The sequence below is a fragment of the Oncorhynchus nerka genome, linkage group LG22 (genome assembly GCF_034236695.1).
Source record: "Oncorhynchus nerka isolate Pitt River linkage group LG22, Oner_Uvic_2.0, whole genome shotgun sequence".
In the NCBI taxonomy this organism is placed as follows: Eukaryota; Metazoa; Chordata; class Actinopteri; order Salmoniformes; family Salmonidae; genus Oncorhynchus; species Oncorhynchus nerka.
The window spans coordinates 49,642,890-49,668,879 of record NC_088417.1 but is presented as its reverse complement, the minus strand read 5'-3'; the positions used below and the strand labels follow the sequence as shown (position 1 = coordinate 49,668,879).

At 42.7% G+C, this 25,990-nt stretch overlaps 1 protein-coding gene across 2 annotated transcripts in view; it reads left to right on the top strand.

The window, feature by feature from the left end:
• LOC115105300 (myotonin-protein kinase-like) overlaps positions 1 to 20,909 on the top strand; it is a 50,258-nt gene extending 29,349 nt beyond the window's left edge. Inside the window, exons 7-15 of one of the 2 annotated variants that reach the window (XM_029627185.2) lie at positions 4,763 to 4,960; positions 5,463 to 5,711; positions 9,321 to 9,400; positions 9,518 to 9,614; positions 10,031 to 10,200; positions 10,492 to 10,589; positions 15,652 to 15,704; positions 16,323 to 16,508; positions 16,979 to 20,909. In XM_029627185.2, the coding sequence (XP_029483045.2) occupies positions 4,763 to 4,960; positions 5,463 to 5,711; positions 9,321 to 9,400; positions 9,518 to 9,614; positions 10,031 to 10,200; positions 10,492 to 10,589; positions 15,652 to 15,704; positions 16,323 to 16,508; positions 16,979 to 17,080 (1,233 nt within the window). In that variant the 3' untranslated portion in view covers positions 17,081 to 20,909. The remainder of the gene's footprint in view (positions 1 to 4,762; positions 4,961 to 5,462; positions 5,712 to 9,320; positions 9,401 to 9,517; positions 9,615 to 10,030; positions 10,201 to 10,491; positions 10,590 to 15,651; positions 15,705 to 16,322; positions 16,509 to 16,978) is intronic. The other variant, XM_029627186.2, reaches the window with a different exon arrangement.
• The last annotated feature ends 5,081 nt before the right edge of the window (positions 20,910 to 25,990 follow it).

The window sequence follows — 25,990 nt, the reverse complement described above, 5'->3', positions numbered from 1 at the left end:
AGCAATCAGGTTGGTTCCACCATTTGAATCATAACCACCGTTGATAATGTAATCAGTGTTTTGTGCGTGTGTTCACCAGGCTGAGTCATGAAGGTGAATTGGGACAAATCTCAGAACGATTTTGACCTTTGACCAAGTCAAATGTCACCAACCTGATTCAAGTGTCTGCCCTGCTCACAGCGAGGACATGTCTGCACGATGCTGAGGGTCCCTTGCTGGTCTTCTCTATGTTGCATGTTCGGCTGCAAAATTGACATCTCTCAAACAACTGCAGCAGGCAATCTTCATGAACAATTGACTTTCTCATCTTATGAGATTCATAGGATGTTGACTGAGAAGTCCTGTGACAGGGGGATACAATAGACAGCCAAGTGGTAAATTGCATGTTTACTATAAAGAAAGGACAATGCTTTTTGATAACACTTCACAACCAAAATGATTCTACCCACTATACATTTCACATCAGGGGACTCAGACCATCCTTGATTCAGTTCAAAAATAGATGTCTATAATTGGTTCAGATTTGGTCTGGTCTGGGACATCTATGTTCACAGGTTTGGACAGGACAGTACAGCTCAGTAGAGTAGAGCACAGTAGAGTACTCTGATTAGGTATAGAAGTAGGCCTAGGCTACCTGGCCTGCGCATAGATGTAGAACTATAAATGTGCCCATTTGGGGATCTGATACAATTTCTGATTGTCTTGACTCACCATCACTGTGTTTTTTAATATATTATTCCACCTTTATTTAACCAGGTAGGCCAGTTGAGAACAAGTTCTCATTTACAACTGCGACCTGGCCAAGATAAAGCAAAGCAGTGCGACAACAACACAGGAGTAACACATAAACAAACGTACAGTCAATAACACAATAGAAAAAATCTTCTCAAAGTCGTTTTCTCTTCGCCTCAAACAGCAAGTAAACAGCGTCTGTTTCTACATCCATTGAGAATGAAAATAGTTTGCCTACTAGCTTTCTCCCTTTCGATAACCACTCAGCATGTAATGCTCTGCTCTGGTGGAAACACCATAAAATAGGCCTACCTGATTACTTCTTATACCTTGCGCAAATATCCTACAGCTGTCTCTGTCTGTCTGGAGCTCACTGGTGCAGGACACTCTGAGGGCCCAGAATATTTTATACAATGTTGCAAGTTTGCTGGCACGATCAGGCTGGACCAAGTTCATAGTTGATATAATGTTTTAAGTTCCTTGCAGACTGGCCATGCGTAGCCAGTGTGATTCATAGGATATTTATTTTCATCGGGATATTTTCGACCTGCAGGCTGCAATGTTTTTATTTGTTGGTTTATGAAGGCTATTTTTAAATATTGGCAATGGCAATAGAAGTTACTTTTTTAGATGTGTCACTTTCATTTAGGTAGCGTTTTGTTTCACCACATTACATTGATTTTGAGATATGAAGACTTTATTAGAAATTAAATGAAACTGTTCCACAAACATGTGCATATGAAAATCATAACTGGCATGCAGATCAGTAGAAATGGTATGATAACTTGGCACTCCAAATGGAAAAGCTTGCTCACAGCTGGTGTAGTCTATTACCGGCAACTTTTAGGAGCCTAATGGCGGAATCTGCGAAACTGGGAGGAGGTGGGTTGGAACAGGTTTTTTTTCTTCTGGATAGGCTATATTAATCTCTGTCTCCCTCTTTAGTCATTTTTAATATCAGTGCTTAAAGCATCAGACAAGCTCAGTAGCCTACATATAGTTGATTTCATTCAAACATAGGGTGTTTATATTATAGAAAAATACACATTTAAAAATTTCAACCAATCGATTGGTCGAAAGAACAGATGACTCTCGGTTGACCAAGATTTTTTGGGGTCATTCAGCAGCTCTTATCCAGAGTGACTTACACTCAGTGCATTCAACTAAGGTAGATAAACAACAACATATCACAGTCAAAGCAAGATTTTTAAAAAAGCATCTGTAACCATTACTTAGAATGTTATTGTAGCTGAAGTGGTCTGTTGGTTTATTCTGTATGTTGGAGTACTTTGAACATCACTGCACCGGGGCCTCCCACTCCTCTGTTCTGTGAGGGGAGTAGTACATAGCGTTGTACGAGATCTTCAGTTTCTTGGCAATTTCTTGCATGGAATAGCCTTCATTTCTCAAAACAAGAATAAATTGACAAGTTCAGAAGAAATGTCTTTTTTTCTGGCCATTTTGAGCATGAAATCAAACCCACAAATGCTGATGCTCCAGATACTCAACTAGTCTAAAGAAGGCCAGTTTTATTGCTTCTTTAATTTAGGACAACAGTTTCAGCTGTGCTAACATAATTGCAAAAAGGGTTTTCTAATAATCAATTAGCCTTTTAAAATGATAAACTTGGATTAGCTAACACAACGTGCCATTGGAACACAGGAGTGATGGTTGCTGATAATGGGCCTCTGTAAGCCTATGTAGATATTCCAGCTACAAAAGTCATTTACAACATTAACAATGTCTACACTGTATTTCTGAACAATTTTATGTTATTTTAATGGACCAAAAATGTGCTTTTCTTTCAAAAGAAAGACATTTCTAAGTGACCCCAAAACATTTTTTTGTTATAATATATTTATTGGCATTTTTTTTTTTACAATTAAACAATCATGAAAATATGACACAGATAATGCCCCGTTATTCCTTCCACCTACACAAAACACAATGCTACATGGGGACACATTGTGCAAAACACTTCCCTCCCCAACACAGGAACACACCCCTCCCTCCCCTCTACCGGTATTAGCTTCCCTGACTAACAAAAAAAAACAAAAAACAGAATAACCTTCACATTCCATGCTAGAAAATAAATTATTCAACACAAAAACAAATAATAATAATACATTAATGAGGAAAGTAGTAATGAGGCAGCTAAGGTGACGTCTCTAGAAACTGCTGAAAGTCCCCCCAGACATCAGTAAATTCAAAGGGTTTATTACGTAAATTGTATGTTATTCTTTCAGATGGAATATAGGAAGATAGTTCTTTTAGCCACATCTGCTTGCTTGGCGGAGTGTCACTCTTCCATATAATAGCTGTGCATTTATTGGCTGCAATGACTGCCAATTTAATGAATCTGGTTTTGCTACAAATATTAACTGGTAGAACAGAATAATCTCCGAGAAGAATAAGGGAAGGATTTAGTGGTACCGTCATATTAGTGACCTGTGATAAGATCTGAATAATGTCTTTCCAATAATTGCCTCGTTCAGGAATTGATCTTATACAGTCTCTCTGGTATAAAGTAGACCCTATGTAAATTATTGAATTGCATCAACTTGTGCCTTGTGTTAAATAAAAGATGATGAGCATTTAAAAGAGCTTTCCCCATTTCTCATCCTCAAAAATGAGACCAAGGTCATCATGCCACTTCATGCAAGCATTCAGAGGTTCATCGTTCCCCAACAGAGTTTGAAGACCAGAGTACATCTAGGAAATGAAACCCTTTACCCATTTCCTTTCCAGCCACAGTTTATCAGTTATAGGTTTACTCATGGGCTGAATCTTACCTCCCTGCTGAGTGGCAATGTAATATGCCTAACCTGTAGGTACTTGAAGAAATGCGTTTGAGGTAACTGAAAATGAGATGCCAGTTGTTGAAAGGATAGTAGTTCACCTTCTCTGTAGAGATTGACAAATGGTTTCATTCCTTTGTTGAACCAAGAAAATGTAATACCATCTCTCAGGCTTTTGGGTAAGATGGTGACCCCTAACTCTTTTATGGTAGTGTATTTTCAACGTCAGGAAAAGACGTCTTCTAAACGTTCATTCAGCACCTGAAGTGTACTTGATGTCGACGTCTGAAAAATAACTTCTAAAAGACATATTTCTAACGTCATTTTTGGTACTACTTGTATCTGCTTGGCTGGTTAATGAACCTACTAGTTATTTTTTTAATAAAACTTTTCACATAACCGTTGTTGATGAAGCCGTCTGTGCCATCAATGTAGTAACTCTGGTCAAGCTAATTCTTTGCTTTACATTGTACACTGACTGTAGCTCCAGATTGGATTAGATTCAGGCCGGTGACACCGTTACGGTTCGTTTTGTTGCTCCTAGTTCACTGTATTTGTCATACATGAGTTAGGTTTGCCCTAGACAATACCGAATACTTTAATGAGCTACAAAGTAACTTTCAAATCCGACTTGTAAGCTAACGTTAGCTAGCCTGTAGCTAGCTAGCCTGCCACACTAGCATTATCCAGTATAGATACTTTTTAGCTTGTGTTGCCTACCACTTCACGGTTGAGCCGTTGTTGCTCCTAGACGTTTCCACTTCACAATAACAGCACTTACAGTTGACCGGGGCAGCAAGGTTTGTCTATTTGGACATAATTCCATCTTCAAATATTTTTAAAAAAATTAAATATATTTTCCACATAGAATCTACGTCACAGTACGTTAACAAACCACATTGAAACAATGTTTATTCAACCAGTTTGTGCCCAGTGGGAAGGCTGTGTTAGCCCTATGAGCTAAAGCCAAGGCTCAGGGAGCTAAAGCAAGTCTTTAGGGCTCAGGTAGGGTTACTTACTCACTAAACCACGTCGGTGACACAAAGGTGTACTCCTCTGTGTGTTATAGTGTGACAGTGTGTGACTTCTGTTGCTACTAATGAGTTAGAACTACTACTTTCTGTGAGGGAAGGTTTCTCTCTTCTATAATGTGAACGTATTGCATCCCAAGGATAGAATCCTACTTTTGTCAATGCATTTGTGTGTGTTGACATGTCACTGTGCATTTGCAGGTGCACTCGTCCTTGGCAGTAGGCACACCCGACTACCTGTCCCCAGAGATCCTGCGTGCGGTGGAGGGAGGGGGAGGCTATGGCCCTGAGTGTGACTGGTGGGCCCTGGGGGTCTGTGCCTACGAGATGCTGCAGGGGACCACGCCCTTCTACGCAGAGTCCATCTCGGAGACCTATGTCAAGATCATGAACTTCCAGGTAAGATGGCGACTGAGAGAAGGTCACTTCACAAATTGAACAGGAGAACATGTTGAAGAGTCATCAGAAAATGTACATATGTATCTGTACATATCGGTGCCAAGAGTGGTGGGAAATCAGAGGAGGAAGGGATGTTTAAAAATAGCTAATATTCAATAGGGCTCAATCCCAAATCGACCCCTAAGCCCTACACTCTATGCACTTGTGGAGATCTTAGATCATTTGATTAGTATAAGCAATATTGTGAAACTTCCACCTAGCTTCCACTTATCAGAGGACAAGGTAGAGCTATTACGATATTGCTTACACCTGTCAAATCCAATCAGGTGCATAGAGCGTAGAGGTCGATTTGGGATTTGGCCATAGTAATCTTTGTAACCATCTTCTTATACATCTGCAAAGACTGCAAAAATGTATATATTGAGCTCAAACCTAAAGAATTGTGAAGAAGAGCTGTAAGCTTGAATTACAGTATAAGGAACTAACCATTATGTCCCTCCAGGAGCACTTTGAGTTCCCAAAGTCTGGCCCCGAGGTTTCAAACATGGCCCGTTCCCTCATCATGGGGCTGATCTGTGAGAGGGAGGATCGTATGGGGGCTGGGGGCTCTGGGGACTTCAGGGGCCACCCTTTCTTCTGTGGACTAGATTGGGGCTCCCTGCATGAACTTCCAGCACCCTTCGAACCTGAAGTCTCCAACGCCACTGACACCTCCAACTTTGATGTGTTGGACGACTGCCTCAGTGAAATGGTATTACTCCGAAAAGCCGGTATACAATCAATATACAATCCATTCAAACGTAAAGGGGCCTAATATGGAGCAACTTCCATAGAGTTACGTAAGACACTTTTTTCCTAGTAGACTAAAACAAAAAGTAATAATAAAAACATAACACAATAAGAATAAGAATAACGAGGCTATATACAACTAAGTACCTAGTCAATGTGAGCGGGTACAGGTTAGTTGAGGTAATTTGTAAACAGCGAGTAGCAGCAGTGTACAAAAGGTCAATGTAAATTGTCCGGTGGCAATTTTATTAATTGTTCAGCAGTCTTAAGGCTTGGGGGTAGAAGCTGTTGAGGAGCCTCTTGGTCCTAGACTTGGCGCTCCTGTATAGCTTGCCGTGCGGTAGCAGAGAAAACAGTCTACAACGTGGGTGACTGGAATCTCTGACAATTTTATGGACTTGCCTCTGACACCGCCTATTATCTAGGTCCTGGATGGAAGGAAGCTTGGCCCAAATGATGTACTGGGCTGTTCGCACTACCCTCTATAGCGCCTTACTGTAAGATGCCGAGCAGTTGCCATACCAGGGGTGATGCAACCGGTCAGAATGCTCTCGATGGTGCAGCTGTAAAACCTTTTGTGGATCTGGGGACCCATGCCAAATCTTTTCAGTCTCCTGAGGGGGAAAAGATTTTGTCGTGCCCTCTTCATGGCTGTCTTTGTATGTTTGGACGATGATAGTTCATTGGTGGAAAGGAACTTGAAGCTCTCAATCCGCTCCACTACAGCCCCGCCGATGTTAATGGCGGCCTGTTCGGCCCGCCTTTTCCTGTAGTCCACGATCATCTCCTTAGTCTTGCTCACATTGAAGGAGAGGATGTTGTCCTGGCACCACACTGCCAGTTCTCTGACCTCGTCCTTGTAGTCGTCTCATCGTTGTCGGTGATCAGGCCTAACACTGTTGTGTCGTCAGCAAACTTAATGATGGTGTTGGAGTCATGTTTGGCCATCCAGTCGTGAGTGAGCAGGGAGTACATGAGGGGACTAAATACATACCAGAGGGGCCCCAGTGTTAAGGATCAGCGTGACAGAGGTGTTGTTGCCTACTCTTACCACCTGGGGTGTCCCGTCAGGAAGTCCAAGATCCAGTTGCAGAGGGAGGTGTTTAGTCCCAGAGTCCTTAGCTTAGTGATGAACTTTGTGGGCACTCTGGTATTCAAATCAAATCAAATCAAATTTATTTATATAGCCCTTCGTACATCAGCTGATATCTCAAAGTGCTGTACAGAAACCCAGCCTAAAACCCCAAACAGCAAACAATGCAGGTGTAAAAGCACGGTGGCTAGGAAAAACTCCCTAGAAAGGCCAAAACCTAGGAAGAAACCTAGAGAGGAACCAGGCTATGTGGGGTGGCCAGTCCTCTTCTGGCTGTGCCGGGTAGAGATTATAACAGAACATGACCAAGATGTTCAAATGTTCATAAATGACCAGCATGGTCGAATAATAATAAGGCAGAACAGTTGAAACTGGAGCAGCAGCACAGTCAGTGGTATTGAACGCTGAGCTGTAGTCAATGAACAACATTCTCACATAGGTGTTCCTTTTGTTCTGGTGAGAAAGGGCAGTGTGGAGTGCAATTAAGATTGCATCATCTGTGTATCTGTTTGGGCGGTTTGCAAATTGGAGTGGGTCTAGGGTGTCCGGGAGGATACTGTGGTGTGAGCCATGACCAGCCTTTCAAAGCACTTCATGGCTACCGATGTGAGTGCCACGGGCGGTAATCATTTAGGCAGGTTACCTTTGCTTCCTTGGGCACAGAGACTATGGTGGTCTGCTTGAAAGGGGTAGGTATTACAGACTTGGTCAGGGAGAGGTTGAAAATGTCAGTGAAGACACTTGCCAGTTTGTCTGCGCATGCTTTGAGTACACGTCCTGGTAATCCGTCTGGCCCAGCGGCTTTGTGAATGTTGACCTGTTTAAAGGTTTTGTTCACATCGGCTACTAATAGCGTTACCACACAGTCATCCAGAACAACTGGTACTCTCATGCATGCTTCAGTGTTGCTTGCCTAGAAGCGAGCATAAAAGGCATTTAGCTCGTCTGGTAGGCTCACGTCACTGGGCAGCTCGCGTCTGGGTTTCCCTTTGTAGTCCGTAATAGTTTTCAAGCCCTGCCACATCCGTTGAGCGTCAAAGCCGGTGTAGTAGGATTCAATCTTAGTCCTGTATTGACGCCTTTCTTGTTTGATGGTTTATCTGCGGGCATAGCGGCATTTCTTATAAGCGTCCGGATTAGTCTCCCACTCCTTGAAAGTGGCAGCTCTAGCCTTTCGCTTGATGCAGATGTTGCCTGTAATCCATGGCTTCTGGTTGGGATATGTATGTACAGTCAGTGTGGGGACGACGTCGTCGATGCACTTATTGATGAAGCCGATGACTGAGGTGGTGTACTCCTCTATGCCATTTGATGAATCCCGGAACATATTCTAGTCTGTGCTAGCAAAACAGTCCTGTAGTGTAGCATCTGCGTCATCTGACCACTTCCACATTGAGCGAGTCACAGATACTTCCTGCTTTAGATTTTGCTCATAAGCAAGAGTCAAGAGGATAGAATTATGGTCAGATTTGCCAAATAGAGGGCGGGGGAGAGCTTTGTACGCGTCTCTGTGTGTGGAGTATAGGTGGTCTAGGATTTGTTTTCCTCTGCTTGCACATATGACATGCTAGTAAAATTTCGTAAAACTGATTTAAGTTTGCTGCATTAAAGTCCCCGGCCACTAAGAGCGCCGCACCTGGGTGAGCATTTTCTTCTTTGATTATGGCCTTATAGAGTTGGTTTAGTGCCAGCTTCGTTCTGTGGTGGTAAATAGACAGCTAGGAATAATATAGATGAGAAATCTCTTGGTAGATAGTGTGGTCTGGCTCCAATATGACATGGCTCCAGAAGCAAGCCTAAGAAGGGACCTTAGACAACGTATAATGTTAATTCCATGCCAGCATAGGTGGAAAATATTTGACATGATTTTTACATTTGTATCACAAAGCTGTCATCAAGGCAAAGTGTGACTACTTTGAAGAATCTCCCATATAAAATATATTTTGATTTGTTTAACACTTTTTTTGGTTACTACATGAGTCCATGTGTTATTTCATATTTGTGATGTCTTCACTATTATTCTACAATGTAGAAAATAGTAAAAAATAAAGAAAAACCCTAGAATGAGTAGGTGTGCCCAAACGTTTGACTGGTACTGTACATAGGAATGGACATTATACAGTAGGTCATTAACCAATCACAGCACTCCTTTAGAATTTCACATTCAGCTAAACATTCAGCTATTTGAATCAGCTGTGTAATGCTAAGGCAAAAACCAAAATATACTGTATCATGTAGTTTACGGATAATAAAGTCTTACAGGAGGTGTGTATACGCCTTAAAAGTGCCTTAAATGGTTTGTGATACAAATGTATAAGAGCATGTCAAACATCCTTCCTCCCAATGAAGTTTCTATGTGAGAATTGCCATAACAATCTGAGATGCCAAGAATATTATCCATCTGCGCTGGCATGGAATTGCCCATACCTGACATGCATATCAAGCACACTAGATGTAATGCTGTCTTTTGTCCTGCAGGAAACACTGAGTGACGTGATGGACAGGGCCCCTATCGGTGTTCACCTGGCTTTCGTTGGCTACTCCTACACAGCTACAAGGTCACATTCATATCATATACTGTCTCGGTATAAACGTCCCTCAAATGAATGGGGTATCATACAAAACTGTGTCAAAACTGTTATGTTTGTTTCCGCCAATTTCTCAATCTCTTACAGACAGACAGGTGCCTTGGACCGCAGTTGTGACATCATGATGGAGATTGACCACCAGCGGCATCAAGGGTTGCCAAGCCTCAATTTCCAGGACAAGCTGGTAGGTTGACTATCCACACTAGAGACTAGCTGAGATGAGCTGTATTAGTCAAAACTAAACTAAATACTAACCACTAGCTAGGCTAGTTAAGTCAATTTGAGTGGTCTCATGTAGCCAATACAGAATCGCTAGCTAGTTAGCTGTAGCTCTGTTACACATGTACATGTCAGTTTGTTTATTCAGGAATACTAACTGTTATAGTTAACCTCATCTCAAGTGTGCCAGTCAGCTGTGACTAAATGCTTAGTGCTTCTTGAGCTAGCTGCATCTTGAATGTCTGATGTGTTCTGTGGCATGCATCAGAGAGTTAGGCATGCAAGAGATATTAACGGCTACGTTCTTTTCGGGGAACTGATATGTTTACCTTTACCATGCCGTGTATTTCTGACACTGAGTGGGGTGGTGTGGGCTTTCAGAGTCAGATGTGGCAGCTCAGAGACGCTCTGACATCAACTGACAGCCTGCCTGCCCTTCTTGAGCTCCCCCTAGCCTTGGAGCAGGGTACTGCAGAGTCCACTCACACCACGATAGAGGAGGACGAGGAGGAGACAGACCAGAATTCAGGACTTGATGAGGACCTGCACAGGTTAGATGAACCCTGAGTGTAGACAGACAGACAGACAGACAGACAGACAGACAGACAGACAGACAGACAGACAGACAGACAGACAGACAGACAGACAGACAGACAGACAGACAGACACGTTGATAAGGGGCATTTATTGCAGTATTGCTCTACTGCTAAAAATGGGCCTCCCTCATCTAGGTAATGTACATGTATGTTATAGAGGTATCCATAATGTCATGATGTAATTTGATATTTAGGTAAATATTCATAGCCAATACCAGAGCTGACCGTATCCACATATCTCTATAGACGGCTACATGAGGCAGAGAAGAGGAATGGAGATCTGGAGAAAGAGATGGAGAGTCTAAGGGTGGAGATCGGGGGCCTGAAGTCCTCCAAGGAGACAGGCAAGAGACCCAGCACTCATCCCTCATCTCTTCTTAAAAAAAAAAATACCTGAATCATTGCCTGTTCTATCATCCTTCCTTGGGTTTCTGTTCCATCCATTTGACAGATCATTTTGAACCTGTGGCCTCTCTCGTCAACTTCAGTAAGATGAGGTCTGGCTTGTGTTTATTAAGGCACACAACTGAAAAAGTTTTAAATCGTTTTGCAACGGAAAACTAAAATGAACATTTATTTTTGGACACATCCAACTAGTCCCCCCCTTTTTCAGTAAGTTCTCTTACATTTGATGTGTACAGCATTAACTCCTCCTATAGACATCTATTGGATATAGCATCTCTTCACAAGCAGCAGTGTCTAATATCAAGACAAATGTGAGATGGTAGGAATTCCAGACCATATGAGCCACATACTGTGAAAAAAGAGTGTTGCATAGCAGGAGCAGCATCTGCTTATGTTGGAACCTTTGGCCAGAACAAAACAATAAATATCCCTTCTAAAAATAGGTCTGGTATGGAGTCATTGACCCTCCCTGACAATAAATCAATGCAGCATTATGAGCTTTATAAAGAAGCAGTGTTAGGGGTTCTTCCTCCTCTCCGGGGAAGGGTTTCTAATGGATGGATGGCTGGTGGGGCAGACCTTTGGTGGGGCAGGTGCTCAATGCGGAAAAAGCCCCCCCCCCCCCACACACACACACACAAAGGTGACATAATTCCATAATTTCATAAAAAATAGTCTTCTTCTGCTCCTGTAGCCAAGTTCTCCAATATTTTTAACCCATCACATATTGTAGGCTAAGCAAGCTAGAACCACCACAGTAGCTCTCAAACTCTAGGTGGTATTCTGCCTTCTCCCTCCAGTTTTCAGTAATTAGCTTCTCCCAAGACCGCCTCATGTGAACTACAATCCCAACGCTGTATATTAACGTCAAATAATAATCACTTGCGTTGTGGCTTTCGAAACATATGGCCCTTATCTTTCATCAGCATGAAATAATCCTTCAAATAAAAAAGAGGTGTTCAAAGTGTAGTATCTGGGATCGACATCTGTTTATATTAGTTACTGTGCTGTTACTAAGCAGTAATGCATTACGGCAGTGCTACGTTACTACACCTAATAGGAAATGCACATGCGCACTATTTTGCCGGGAACTGTAGAGCACGACTAACTGTACTCCCGTCTCCTGCCTGGCCATTTCTCCACAACACACATATTACAGTGGCGACGAGGTGATTGAACTTATTAAACGGACTTGAAGGGATGAATGTTGAGTAATGAAACTCAAAATAATGATGTAATTCATCAGTTATTTTTTATTTTCTTTCGCCAGTGGAAAAGGCTAAGCACTGCTAGTAGGTACAGTGGGGCAAAAAATTATTTAGTCAGCCACCAATTGTGCAAGTTCTCCCACTTAAAAAGATGAGAGAGGCCTGTAATTTTCATCATAGGTACACTTCAACTATGACAGACAAAATGAGAAAAAAAATCCAGAAAATCATGTTGTAGGATTTTTAATGAATTTATTTGCAAATTATGGTGGAAAATAAGTATTTGGTCAATAACAAAAGTTTATCTCAATACTTTGTTATATACCCTTTGTTGGCAATGACAGAGGTCAAACGTTTTCTGTAAGTCTTCACGAGGTTTTCACACACTGTTGCTGGTATTTTGGCCCATTCCTCCATGCAGATGATGGATGGTGCTAAATACAGGGAAATTCTTGAGGGAAACCTGTTTCAGTCTTCCAGAGATTTGAGACTGGGACGGGGGTTCACCTTCCAGCAGGACAATGACCCTAAGCATACTGCTAAAGCAACACCCGAGTGGTTTAAGGGGAAACATTCAAATGTCTTGGAAAGGCCTAGTCAAAGCCCAAACCTCAATCCAATTGAGAATCTGTGGTATGACTTAAAGATTGCTGTACACCAGCAGAACCCATCCAACTTGAAGGAGCTGGAGCAGTTTTGCCTTGAAGAATGGGCAAAAATCCCAGTGGCTAGATGTGCCAAGCTTATAGAGACATACCCCAAAAGGTGGCTCTACAAAGTATTGACTTTGGGGGGATGAATAGTTATGCATGCTCGTTTTCAGTTTTTATGTCATATTTCTTGCTTGTTTCACAATAAAAAATATTTTGAGTCGTCAAAGTGGTAGGCATGTTGTGTAAATCAAAGGATACAAACCCCCTAAAAAAATATATATTTTAATTCCAGGTTGTAATGCAACAAAACAGGAAAAATGCCAAGGGGGGTGAATACATTTCGCAAGCCACTGACTCGTTGCCGTTCCTCAAGTTATAACGTGTTTGTTGCTTACTGGACCCTGGCAATCTATGTGAAATGTTAAATAGTTAACTAGCTAACGAACTAACACATATCTTAGAACTAATGGTTTCCCTCTACAGTATGTTGTTAATTTTCTGAATGGGAGAATTAGGTGAAAATGAGACGTTGCTTGATAAACGAGTGGATTCAGGGATCAAGTGTAGTTGGAGCTGGACCTGGATGCCACTAGAGGTGAAAGGAACACAACACACTTTCCTTCATCCTCACTTTTTGAATACAGTGGATAAAAAGGGGTATGCCAGGTGTACTCTGCCTGAAAGAGATCGATTTTGCCAACAAAGGGTATCATGCTCTGTTGGCACATTGTAGAACAGATGTCCACAGGCAGAAAGTGTACAATGTAATAATGTGCAGTGTAGCCTAGAGATATTGCTTTTGTTGTGTTGAACTTGACAGTAGAGTGAGGGGGGATTATTACATTTTTTACACAGTTAACATTTTTTTTTGCAGACATGTGGCCTTGTGCATCGATGTCTACTATAGCGGCCCCTATAATAGAGAAAAAATAGAATGCCCGTTTGTTTCATTCTATTTCTACTTAGTTTTTTTCACAAGTGCAATATGTAGATGTGTGTGTTCACAAGCGTTCTATTATAAAGGCTGTCATGGATAACTGCAATATTAGTGTATTGTTTTTTCTCAAGACTTGAGTCTCATTTGCAGTAAAGTCTCGGCAACAAATAACATTGGTTTGCTTTCTTTAAAAATGTTTAGCTGTGAGTTAGTTTCACATAACCACATTTTATTTTACACACAGAGACTGATCATGTAGATCATATTCTTTGTTGTTTAATTAGTTAAAACCTGCATTTCCCCCTAGCAGGGATTTTTTTTTAAATGTTTCAGTGCAAAAAAACGTGTCACCTTTTTGGGCCCTCACCAGTTTGCATCCCTGGAGATTGCGTCAGCTGTGGATGTGCTGGGACGGTATGCAAATTGGAGTGGGTCCAAGGTGTCTGGGGGGTGGTGTTGGTGTGAGCCATGACCAGCCTTTCAAAGCATTTCATGGCTATAGATGTGAGTGCTACGGGAACACTGGTGTTATTGTTCGGAGAATACAAGCTAACTAGTTATTTTGCACTCCATACACATCAACAATGTAATACAGTATCTGCGTGAATTTGATAATACTAAGTAAATAATAAGGAACATACAGTAGGATTACATGATACACTACATTACCAAAAGTATGTGGACACCAGCTCGTCGAACATCTCATTCCCAAATCATGGGCATTAATATGGAATTGGTCCCCCTTTTTCTGCTATAACAGCCTCCACTCTTCTGGAAAGGCTTTCCACTAGATGTTGGAACGTTTCTGCGGGGACTTGCTTCCATTCAGCCACAACAGCATTAGTGAGGTCGGGCACGGATATTGGGTGGTGAGGCCTGGCTCGCAGTCAGCATTCCAATTCATCCCAAAGGTGTTCGATGGGGTTGAGGTCAGGGCTCTGTGCAGGCCAGTCAAGTTCTTCCACAACGATCTCCACAAATGATTTCTGTATGGACCTTGCATTGTGCATGGGGCATTGTCATGCTGAAACCTTCAAAGGGCCTTCAATCTGTTGCCACAAAGTTGGAAGCACAGATTCGTCTAGAATGTCATTGTATGCTGCAGATTTAAGATTTCCCTTCACTGGAACTAAGGGGCCTTGCTCGAATCATGAAAAACAGCCCCATACCATTATTCCTCCTCCACCAAACTTTACAGTTGGCACTATGCATTGGGGCAGGTAGCGTTCTCCTGGCATCCGCCAAACCCAGATTCGTCCGTCGGACTGCCAGATGAAGCATGATTCATCACTCAAGAGAACGCATTTCCACTGCTCCAGAATCTAATGGCGGCAAGCTTTACACCACTCCAGCCTACGCTGGGCATTACACATCTTAGGCTTGTGTGCCGCTCGGCCATTGAAACCCAATTTCATGAAGCTCCTGACGAAAGGTTATTGGGCTTTCATAGACAGTTTGGAACTGGGTAGTGAGTGCTGCAACCGAGGACAGACAATTTTTATGCGCAACGCGCTTCAGCACCCGGCTGTCCCGTTCTGTGAGCTTGTGTGACCTACCACTTCGCGGCTGAGCCATTGTTGCTCCTAGACGTTTCCACATCACAACAACAGCACTTACAGCCCGATCAATCAATATTTATAAGGAGCCATATGTCGGTGTTCGTAGGGTGAAACTAAACCAGCATTTCCGCACTAGGAATTAAGTCAAAAGTGTGACGGCAACTTCTTCTGCAGGGGCCCTTTAAGGTTTTCAAGAAATATGTACGGTACCTTTTTAAGGTTTTCAAGAAATACTGGCAATCCCTCTCACCCTTTCCAATCCCTTCATTTTCATCACTGTCTCTCTCTCTCTCGCTCACTTTCACACACCGATTCACTCACGCAATCACTCCTGCTGAAATGGTTATTGTTGTCTTTTTCACATGGATGGCAAAGTCAGCTGGCTCATCAGCCGTGCTCCCACCCAAAACAGTCACCTGCAGCAGTGGCGCTACATAGTCCTTTGCCATGTCCAGTAGGCAAACGTTGTGGAATGTTGCAGATAGAAATGTCATGAATAGAGCTGACACGATACAGCTAATCCCCAATTCTGGGTGACAGACAACCATATCTGTTCTATAACGTTCCTGTAACGTTTCATCATCCTGAACAGGCCCCTGCTGTCTTGCGCTGTTCTAATATACCTCTCTCTTCTCCAATCACAGAACTGCGTGTCTGCCCGTCGTCTCTTTCTCTGCCTGCCCACTGTCTGGACAATGTAAGCCTTACTCACGCTCTCTCTCTCTCACTCTTTCTCTTTCTCTCTCTCTCTCTCTCTCTCCCTCTGAGATTATCAAAGGCTTTCTGAGGGCATACAAAACACATGTTTGGCTGTCTGCTCTGTCAGTTTGGAAACGTCTTGTTTTATCAAGTAATATTAGCCTTGTTTTCCGGTATATACAGAGAATGTGTGTACATTTTCATGAGGATATAGAGGTAAAGTAAAGAGAAGAAAACAAGCTCTTTCCTCCCTCACAATCGACACCAACCCCTATTTATGCTCCTGGAATGTATCCCACTTTATTTGGATGGTCCTCTATAGATGGTTGATACAATTTTCTGGTCTGTACCCTTTGATGGTGTTCGGGGTAGGGTGAGATTGGATAAATGTGGCCTGTAAACCATCTGTAGGGTACTATCCAAATAAAATGTTACAAATGCAGTCTTTTTTGCGCGCGTCACAGCACAGCATGCCACACTCGCCTGGGTCAAAATTGCCTGGGGAAAAATATTTTGCTGCATTCAATTGAATTTACCAATGCCACGTGTCTTCATCATCCCCAGGGAAATAACCAGTTATTTTGTGTCTGCTTTTCTTTCACGGATTTTGTCCCAGACAAGTGCGGCATGCTGTGCTGTGCTGTGCTGTGACTCGCACACAAAAAAAGGCTGCATCTATACCACGGCCTGCAATCCTGTTCAGTGGCTGACTGTGAGTGTGTTTCAGGGAAAAAGATCACCCCCTGCCTGTCACTACCCGCTGGTGATCCCTCTCCACCGCCACCTGCTGCTCTTCCACAGGGTAGGAAATGGCAACATCTACATGGGGACTAGAAACAATGCTTTCATCCTAAATTATACCCTATTCCCTATTTAGTGTGCTACTTTTGACCAGGACCCATAGGGGTCTGGTCAAATGTAGTGCACTATATAGGAAATAGGGTGCCATTTGGGACACAAGTGGTGTAAATCTTTAGAGTGATATATGCTTGATGAAAAAATGACTTATTTTCTCTCGTTTCCTCTTCATGTTCTCTATCCCTCCCTTACTGACTGCATCTTTCCTTCTCTGCGCTCACTTGCACTCTCTCCCCATCCTTACCACAATGTCTCCACCTTTCTCTCTCCCTCTCTTCTCCCTTTCCCTCATGTTTCTCCCCTTGTATGCCTCCCTCTCTCCCTCTCCTTTCCCTCTCTTGCCTCCTCTCTCTTCATCTCATTGTCTCTCTCTTCATCTCATTGTCTCTCTCTTCATCTCATTGTCTCTCTCAGGTGCGCTGGCCACAGGAGAGGACTGAGTCCTACCTGCTAGTGTGTGCGGAGGGGGGAGAGCCCCAAGCCTGGGACAGACACTGCTGTGCTGAAATCTCCTGAACCCCCCCAACCCCACCCTCACTATAGTGGGGAATGACAGACTTCTCTATTCCACCGAGCAGTCCTATTACAGTATCTTGGAATGAGAGAGTTTTGAGTATGGTGGGTGGGTGGGTTCTAAAGACAATGCTACTCATGGCACTGAGCAGAGTACTGGGGCATAAATAAACTGAGATCAATGGGGACAGCAGAACTGGAAACTTGCAGGAAGTTGGACAGACATGGGAAAGCTAATGACTGTCACTAGAAGGAATGAGGAGATGTAAATAATCAAATGAAGGACATCTCCAAAACTACCAATGGGACAGAGGTAAAAGTGAACACTGAAAACAAAGACACCATAGAAAGAAGACATTGCTGGTTTGAGTGACAGCCAGGGGGGCCAATCAGCATCCTCCATAAGCCAACACTCTCCAGCCCACCTGGACATTGATGCATTTTGCCCAATATTAGTGGCATGACTTATTAACAGCACCATCTAATGGTTATTTACTGTTTGAGTTCTCCATTGTACTTTGTATCTATGCTTCTAAGAGTGGATTGTGTTGAGTCGTCTGAGAGATATTTGTTGCACTAGACTAGAGGCTCTGATTTAAAGGCATTTTAGATAAGCCTGTTTGGAGTACATAAATCACCAGTACAGTACAATATTGAGCGAGCGCTGACTGAAGGTTAAGGATAGAGTAACCTTGTCCCCAGGCTATTGGGAACAGCGCATATAAGCCTGGGATATCAACGAGACTTAAACATCACGAGACTTCCGGAAATGCTTGCGAAATAGACCAAACAGACCAGGCCGGGGGTTGGTGTTTGAGAAGAAAATGATTCCTTAGTTGTTCATTTTCTCAAAATCTAAAGGCACAACCTAGTTTCGAGCCAATGTCTTAAGTAGTTGAACATGTTACTAATCCAACCTTGTGAAATTGACAACTTATATTGAAGGGGTGGCTTTGATTTGACAGCCTGCACATGCAGTTCGGCCCGAGACGACCGTTAGATCTGGGCTGCGGTCCAAACACTTAAAAGACATACCCTCGTCCACTTGCCCTCGTCTTAAGCCCTTGGGGAAATCCCCGTCGCCATCTTGGAGGGTGGTCCAAATGTTTAGCCAAGCAAGGGAAATTTGCAACATAAGCCCGCCAGCTCTCGTTTTAAGTCGGCTTTGCGAGTGTACAATTATGCTCACTCCAGGGCCTGAAACTCCCCATAATTCAATTATACACCCGCTAAGAAAAGTCAGCGAAAACTTAAACAACATCAATGGAGAAGTCAACATAAAAGTGGAAGTAAAAACGAATGCAAATAAGTTAGAAATTGTGCTACTAATGCACTTTTGGAAATTGTAGAAATAAAACATTCTCCTTCAGAAGTTCCAGCTAGACAGGCTAACGTTAGTTAGGTCATTCATTTGCTAGCTATTATACAGTAGGCGTATATTAATAATGAATATTTAATATACACTACCGTTGAAAAGTTTGCCGTCACTTGGAAATGTCCTTGTTTTTGAAAGAAAAGCAAAAAAAAATTGTCCATTAAAACATCAAATTGTTCAGAAATACAGTGTAGACATTGTTAATGTTGTAAATGACTTGTTGCTGGAAACGACAGATTTTTTATGGAATATCTACATAGGCGTACAGAGGCCCATTATCAGCAACCATCACTCCTATGTTCCAATGGCACGTTGTGTTAGCTAATCCCAGTTTGTCATTTTAAAAGTCTAATTGATCATTAGAAAACCCTTTTGCAATTATGTTATCACAGCTGAAAACGGTTCTGATTAAAGAAGCAATACAACGGGCCTTCTTTAGACTAGTTGAGTATCTGGAGCATCAGAATTTGTGGGTTCGATTACAGCCTCAAAATGGCCAGAAACAAAGACCTCTCTTCTGAAACTCTATTCTTGTTCTGAGAAATTAAGGCTATTCCATGCAAGAAATTGCCAAGAAACTGAAGATCTCATACTGTGTACTACTCCCTTCACAGAACAGCGCAAACGGTCTCTAACCAGAATAGAAAGAGGAGTGGGAGGCCCCGGTGCACAACTGAGCAAGAGGACAAGTACATTAGAGTGTCTAGTTTGAAAAACAGACGCCTCACAAGTGCTCAACCGGTAGCTTCATTAAATTGTACCTGCAAAACACCAGTCTCAACGTCAACAGTGAAGAGGAGACTGGGATGCTGGCCTTCTAGGCCAGCATCCTAGAAGGCCAGTGTCTGTGATCTTTTGCCCATCTTAATATTTTCTTTTTATTGGCCAGTCTGAGATATGGCTTTTTCTTTGCAACTCTGCCTTTTGGGTGGAAGTGCCTGGGAACGAGATTAAGGATAGAGAGATCTGAGGCATGTGTGTCTGTTAACGTTTTCTGGCGTTGTAAAGTTAGAATTAGGTCTGGTCCAGGGTGTTACATGCAGCTTGCTGACAGTGAGCCTTCCTACAAACAGGAAGGCTAAGCGCCATAATGACCTTGACCAGAGATAGGTTACACTATATATGATGTGCACTAAGGATATATGTTGGAGAGCTATGGGACATAAGTCCAGTATAGCCAAGTAACCAACACAAGGCTATTGGTTTGAATCCCAAACTATGTGTCCTGTGCTAGCTATTATGCTGTCAACATGCTTTTGTATATACTCCTTGCTGTTTGGTAAGACATTTTAAATCATATAGGCCTAAAATGTTCCTTTGGACATTGAGGCATGTAAGAGAATTATACTGGATTTTGAGAGAAACCGTATAGAGTACCACAGTATGAGTCATAATACCCACAAAACCTAGCCGTCAAATAGGGAAATGGTTCCAATCGTTTTTTCCACCATTCATTTTTCACGTAGGGGATTTTAGAAACACTTATAATAAGGGCTGTGTTTTGTGCAGGCTTACCCTGGCGTGATGTTTTGATAGATGTGTAAATCTCTCTAGGACAAAGTGACTTAAATCAATATATTTACCTGTTTGACCTCTAGGGTTATGGGTATTATGACACCTTCATCGTGGGGCTGTATACTACAATATATGCACTGTGTACTGTAGGTTGCAAGGCCTTTTTGTATTTGAGCAATACTTGAGATGTGCATGAGGAAGAGCACGATTGTCACTCACTGGGTACTATAAAATGTCAAACATTTGTGACTTCATTTTGTTTAAAAGAGGTGGTATTATACACGGAGTATACAAAAGATTAAGAACACCTGTACTTTCCATGACATAGACTGACCAGGTGAATCCAGGTGAAGGCTATGATCCCTTATTGATGTAACTTGTTAAATCCACTTCAATCTGTGTAGATGAAGGGGAGGAGACAGGTTAAAGAAGGATTTTTAAACCTTGAGACAATTGACACATAGATTGTGTATGTGTGCCACTCGGAGGGTGAATGGGCAAGACAAAGCATTTAAGTGCTTTTGAACGGGGTATGGTAGTAGCTGCCAAGCGTACCGATTTATGTCAAGAACTGAAACGCTGCTGGGTTTTTCATGCTCAACAGTTTGCTGTGTGTTTCAAGAATGGTCCACCACCCAAAAGGACATCCAACAAACTTGACACAACTGTGGGAAGTATTGGACTCAACATGGGCCAGCATCCCTGTGGACCGCTTTCGACACTTTGAAGAGTCCATGCCGCAACGGATTGCGGCTCTTCTGAGGGCAAAAGGGAGGGGGCGGGGTGCAACTCAGTATTAGGAAGGTGTTCCTAATGTTTGGTATACTCAGTTTATATATATATATTGTATTACTGAGATGCCTTAACGTTTAATTGCACATATTTAATAATATTTTGGAAACCATAGGAATTATACTAATAAAATCTTCATTATGGATCTATCTCGCTTGGCTCATGAATGAAGTGCGACATAGCCTATAGTGCCCCTATGTGGTCGAAAAATTATGAAACGCATTGTCAAACATGCATATTTTTAAGGGAATAATTAGTCTTTGCTGTGACAACTACAATACATGACCTAAAGTATGTGCAAAAGCACCCCTTCAAATTAGTGGATTCGGCTATTTCCGCCACACCCGTTGCTGACAGATGTATAAAACCAAGCACACAGGCATGCAATCTCCATAGACAAACATTGGCAGTAGAATGGCCTTACTGAAGAGCTCAATGACTTTCAACGTGGCGCCGTCATATGATGCCACCTTTCCAACAAGTCAGTTCGTAAAAATGTATGCCTTAGTATAGCCTCCCCGGTCAACTGTAAGTGCTGTTATTGGGGAGTGGAAACCTCTAGAAGCAACAACGGCTCACCCAAAAAGTGGTAGGCCACACAAGCTCACAGAATGGGAACGCAGAGTGCTGAAGCACGTAGTGAGTAAGAATCGTCTGTCCTTGGTTGCAACACTCTCTACTGAGTTCCAAACGGCCTCTGGAAGAGCAGGGAAGAGCTTAAAACGTAGATAATAGTCCGGCTTCCCATTGTAACATGGCTACGTGGCTCTGAGACCACCATCCATGGGGATGCACAACCCGAACATGCACCTCCCCATAATAACCAACCAATGCGCCTCCAGTATGCGTCCTTTATTCATTTGGATGTGTTGACAGTTGAAAAAATTGCTTCAGCTTTACTGAGAATTTGAAAAGTAGGAATGTCAATTGTACATTATTCTAGAACACTGCTGTGCGTATGCGTATGATGAATTCAGAATTCCTTCTTCTGTAACCTGTTTCGACATCTATCCAACATACTTGCCCAAGACATTATACATTTCTGAAATCTTCAAGAACTTTCCTATGAAACAGTATTGGCAACTGTTTTAAGGATTTTGATGCACCAGTACATATAATGCACATTTACATCACAGTTTGGCACAGCGCATTATTTATGACAGTTTTAGAACCTTCTATAGAAAAGTTTGTGGTCATACGCACATCCTTACAAATGTAGGTGCTGGGGTAATAAAGAATACTTGCAAAGAAATACTAGGAAGAAAATTGCCAACCATGTGGAAGTCAAAATGAATTGGTCTTTAATATCGGTCTCAGGAAAGTTCAGGACTACTCTTACCACCTGGGGGTGGCCCGTCAGGAAGTTCAGGATCCAGTTGCAGAGGGAGGTGTTTAGTCCCAGAGTCCTTAGCTTAGTGATGAACTTCGTGGGCACTATGGTGTTGAACGTTGAGCTGTAGTCAATGAACAGCATTCTCACATAGGTGTTCCTTTTGTTCAGGTGAAAAAAGGCTGTGTGGAGTGCGATTGAGATTGCGTCATCTGTGGATCTGTTGGGGCGGTATGCGAATTGGAGTGGGTCTAGGGTGTCCGGGAGGATGCTGTTGATGTGAGCCATGTAGGTATTACAGACTCAGTCAGGGAGAGGTTGAAAATGTCAGTGAAGACACTTGACAGTTGGTCCGTGCATGTTTTGAGTACACGTCCTGGTAATACGTCTGGCCCAGCAGCTTTATGAATGTTGACCTGTTTAAAGGTTTTGTTCATATCGGCTACCGAGAGCATTATCACACGGTCATCCAGAACAGCTGGTGCTCTTGTGCATGCGTCAGTGTTGCTTGCATCGAAGCGAGCATGAAAGGCATTTAGCTCGTCTGGTAGGCTCGCGTCACTTGGCAGCTCGCGTCTGGGTTTCCAGTTGTAGTCCGTAATAGTTTTCAAGCCCTGCCACATCCGACGAGCATCAGAGCAGTGTGGTAGGATTCAGTCTGAATCCTGTATTGCCGCTTTGCTTGTTTGATGGTTCGTCTGAGGGCATAGTGGGATTTCTTATAAGCGTCCGGATCAGTCTCCGGCTCCTTGAAAGTGGCAGCTCTAGCCTTTAGCTCAATGCGATGAAGCCGATGACTGAGGTGGTGTATTCCTCAATGCCATTGGATGAATCCTGGAACATATTCCAGCCACGTCTCGGTGAAACACCCTGTCGGTGAAACGCCATGTTGTAAATCAAGGGAGAAGATTCAGTTCTGCGCTCTCAAGATTCAGCAAAGGAATGGTCTTTGTTTCAACAGACGTTTTTTCTTTGAAACTAACACTGTAACTGTGCTCCTGGCAACAATTTAATTACACTATTTTGTCGACGTTTACTGACACCAGCAATATTCAACGGGTGTTGAGCGTTCATAAATTCATCATTTATTCTGCGCTCTGGCACGCTCAGATAAGAGTGCTCTGGAACAGTTGTTGCAGTGAAATGGATACTTGCATAGTGGAGTCTTTTGTTAAGTTTTACTACGCAATACATTTTTTTAAAGCTGCGTTAGATAGGATTACCTACACATACTGACCAGCTCAAATAGACAGACGCATCAATATGGCAGACCAATCCAAACTCGCCTGTTGGCATGTCCAGCCCACTTTTTATCTCAGCCAATCATGGCTAGCGGGAAGGTTGCTGTATTTTTCTGTGGCTAAACCGACTAGGCTCGTAATTTAACCATTTTATTCATATTTACAGATGGCATACAAGTTTGTTGTTAGGGCACAGGAAAATTCACATGTTCGAGAAGGCATTTCTGCCAGAAAAGGCATTTATATATATTTTGTAAGTTTATGTTCAAACAGCTCTCCTGTGAAGTAGTGGCCTGTGACATATGCCCAGTTTCCTGAAACATTACGAACATTACACGTACCTGAGCAGAATCAAGACGTACTCATCGACTATATCACCTTTAACGTGGGCTACCACAAGGAGCACCACGACTTTCCCAGCATGAAATGTAGGATAATCTGACTGATTTTGTAGGATGTAGTTGATGTAGGATATGAACTGGCCTGGGTTCAAATACTTAATATACTTTTTGGGACTTTTCTATTGGTTTATTAAGCCAGTCAAGCTCAAACAAGCACATATAAAATATTTGAAAGTGATTCCCCAAGTATTAAAACCGAGCTCTGGACGTGAATGATGGTGACGTACAATGTGGGTGATATAGGATGTGAACTCATGTAGGATATCACTGGTGATATGTAGCCACAGTTGCTTTCTGTCAGCTAATGTGCACGCAATATCACTAAGGCCAGGAGTTTTTCTTGGCCATTTAGGTCAGGACAAACTCCTTGCCACAATGATAGCTGTTTCATATCAGTCACATTGCATGCAACGCTACACCTTGATGGTATTCCAAGCGGAAAATTGTGAAAGATTCAAGACCAGTATGCGTAAATTGTCTCAGAGTAGGAGTGATCTGGCCCCCACCTGTCCATTTAATCTTATTTATTATGATCTAAAAGGCTAAACTGATCACAGATCAGAACTCCTACTCAGAGACGCTTTATTAATACAGGCCCAGAAGTTGCAAATTGGTGGGGAGCAGTGGTGTCTGGATTTTCTGTGTTTTTACTGCTTTTTCTGTGTGAAAAGAGCCATGCTGAGAGACTGACATCAAAGGGACAATAGATACTTAAAAAGTGACTACACAGAGGTATGGCTGTACCATTTGTGTACAGCAGTCACTATGGAGGATGCATGACACCCAAAAGAACAGTAATTAAGAAACCCCCTGACTCATCTCTAGGTCCAAATAAAAATTGTGTAAGTGTAAAAGTTGTCAACTTGTAACAGTAGGATAAACTTCGGTAGCGTTTTCCTCAGATTTGCTTTATTAATTAAAGTCCCCAGCTACAATAAATGTGGCCTCGGGATATGGGGTTTCCAGTTTGCACAAAGTTCAGTGTAGTTCCTTGAGAGCTGTCACGGTGTCGGCTTGAGGTGGAATATGCAGGCCTGAAAATGAGTTAATGTGGTCGAAATTTGATAGTAAGTTATACCAAATCAGGAGAACAAAAGGACTTGAGTTCCTGTACGTTGCCACAATCACACCATAAGTAGTTAATTATGAAACACTCACAAGACCACAGGGCCAGATGGATTATCAGGACACGTACTCTGGGCATGCGTTGGTCCAGCTGGCAAGTGTCTTCAGTGACAATTTAAACTTCTCCCTGACAGTCTGTATTACCTACATGTTTCAAGCCGACCACCGTAGTCACTGTGTCCAAGAATACCAAGGTAACCTTTCTAAATGACTATCGACCCATAACACTTACACAAAATGCTTTGAAAGGCTGGTCATTGCTTACATCAACACCATCATCCCAGACACCCTGGACCCACTCTAATTTGCATACCGCCCCAACAGATCCACAGAATCACTGGTCACTTTAATAATGGTACACTAGTCACTTTAATAATGTTTACATAGTGCTTTACTCATTTCACATGTATGTACTGTATACTATTCGACTGTATTTTTGTCAATGCCACTCCGACATTGCTAGTCCTAATATTAATATATTTCTTCATTCCATTCTTTTACTTTTAGATATGTGTGTAATGTTGTGAATTGTTAGATATTAATGCACTGTTGGAGCTAGGAACACAAGCATTTCGCTACACCCGCAATAACATCTGTAAAAATGTGATTTGATTTGACATGATGCAATCTCTATTGCACTCTATAATGCCCTTTCCCACCTGGACAAAATAAACACCTACGTGAGAATGCTATTCATTGACTACAGCTCAGCATTCAACACCATAGTGCCCTTGAAACTCATCACTAAGATAAGTTCCCTGGGACTGAACACCTCCCCCTGCAACTGGATCTTGGACTTTCTGAAGGGCCGCCCTTCGGAAGGGTAGGCAACAACCCATCCGGCCCCTCAGGGGAGCGTGCTAAGTCCCCTCCTGGACTCCCTATTCACCCACGACCGCGTGGCCACGCACAATCTCAACACCATCACTAAGTTTGCAGACGACCCGACTATGAGACAGCCTATATGGAGAAGGTCAGAGACCTGACAGTGTGGTGCCAGGCCAACAACCTCATCGTTAGTAAGATAAAGGAACTGATCGGGGCCTACAGGAAACGGAGGGCTGAGCATGCCCCCATTCACGTTGATGGGGCTGTAGTGGATCGGGTCGAGAACTTCAAGTTCCTCTGTGTCCA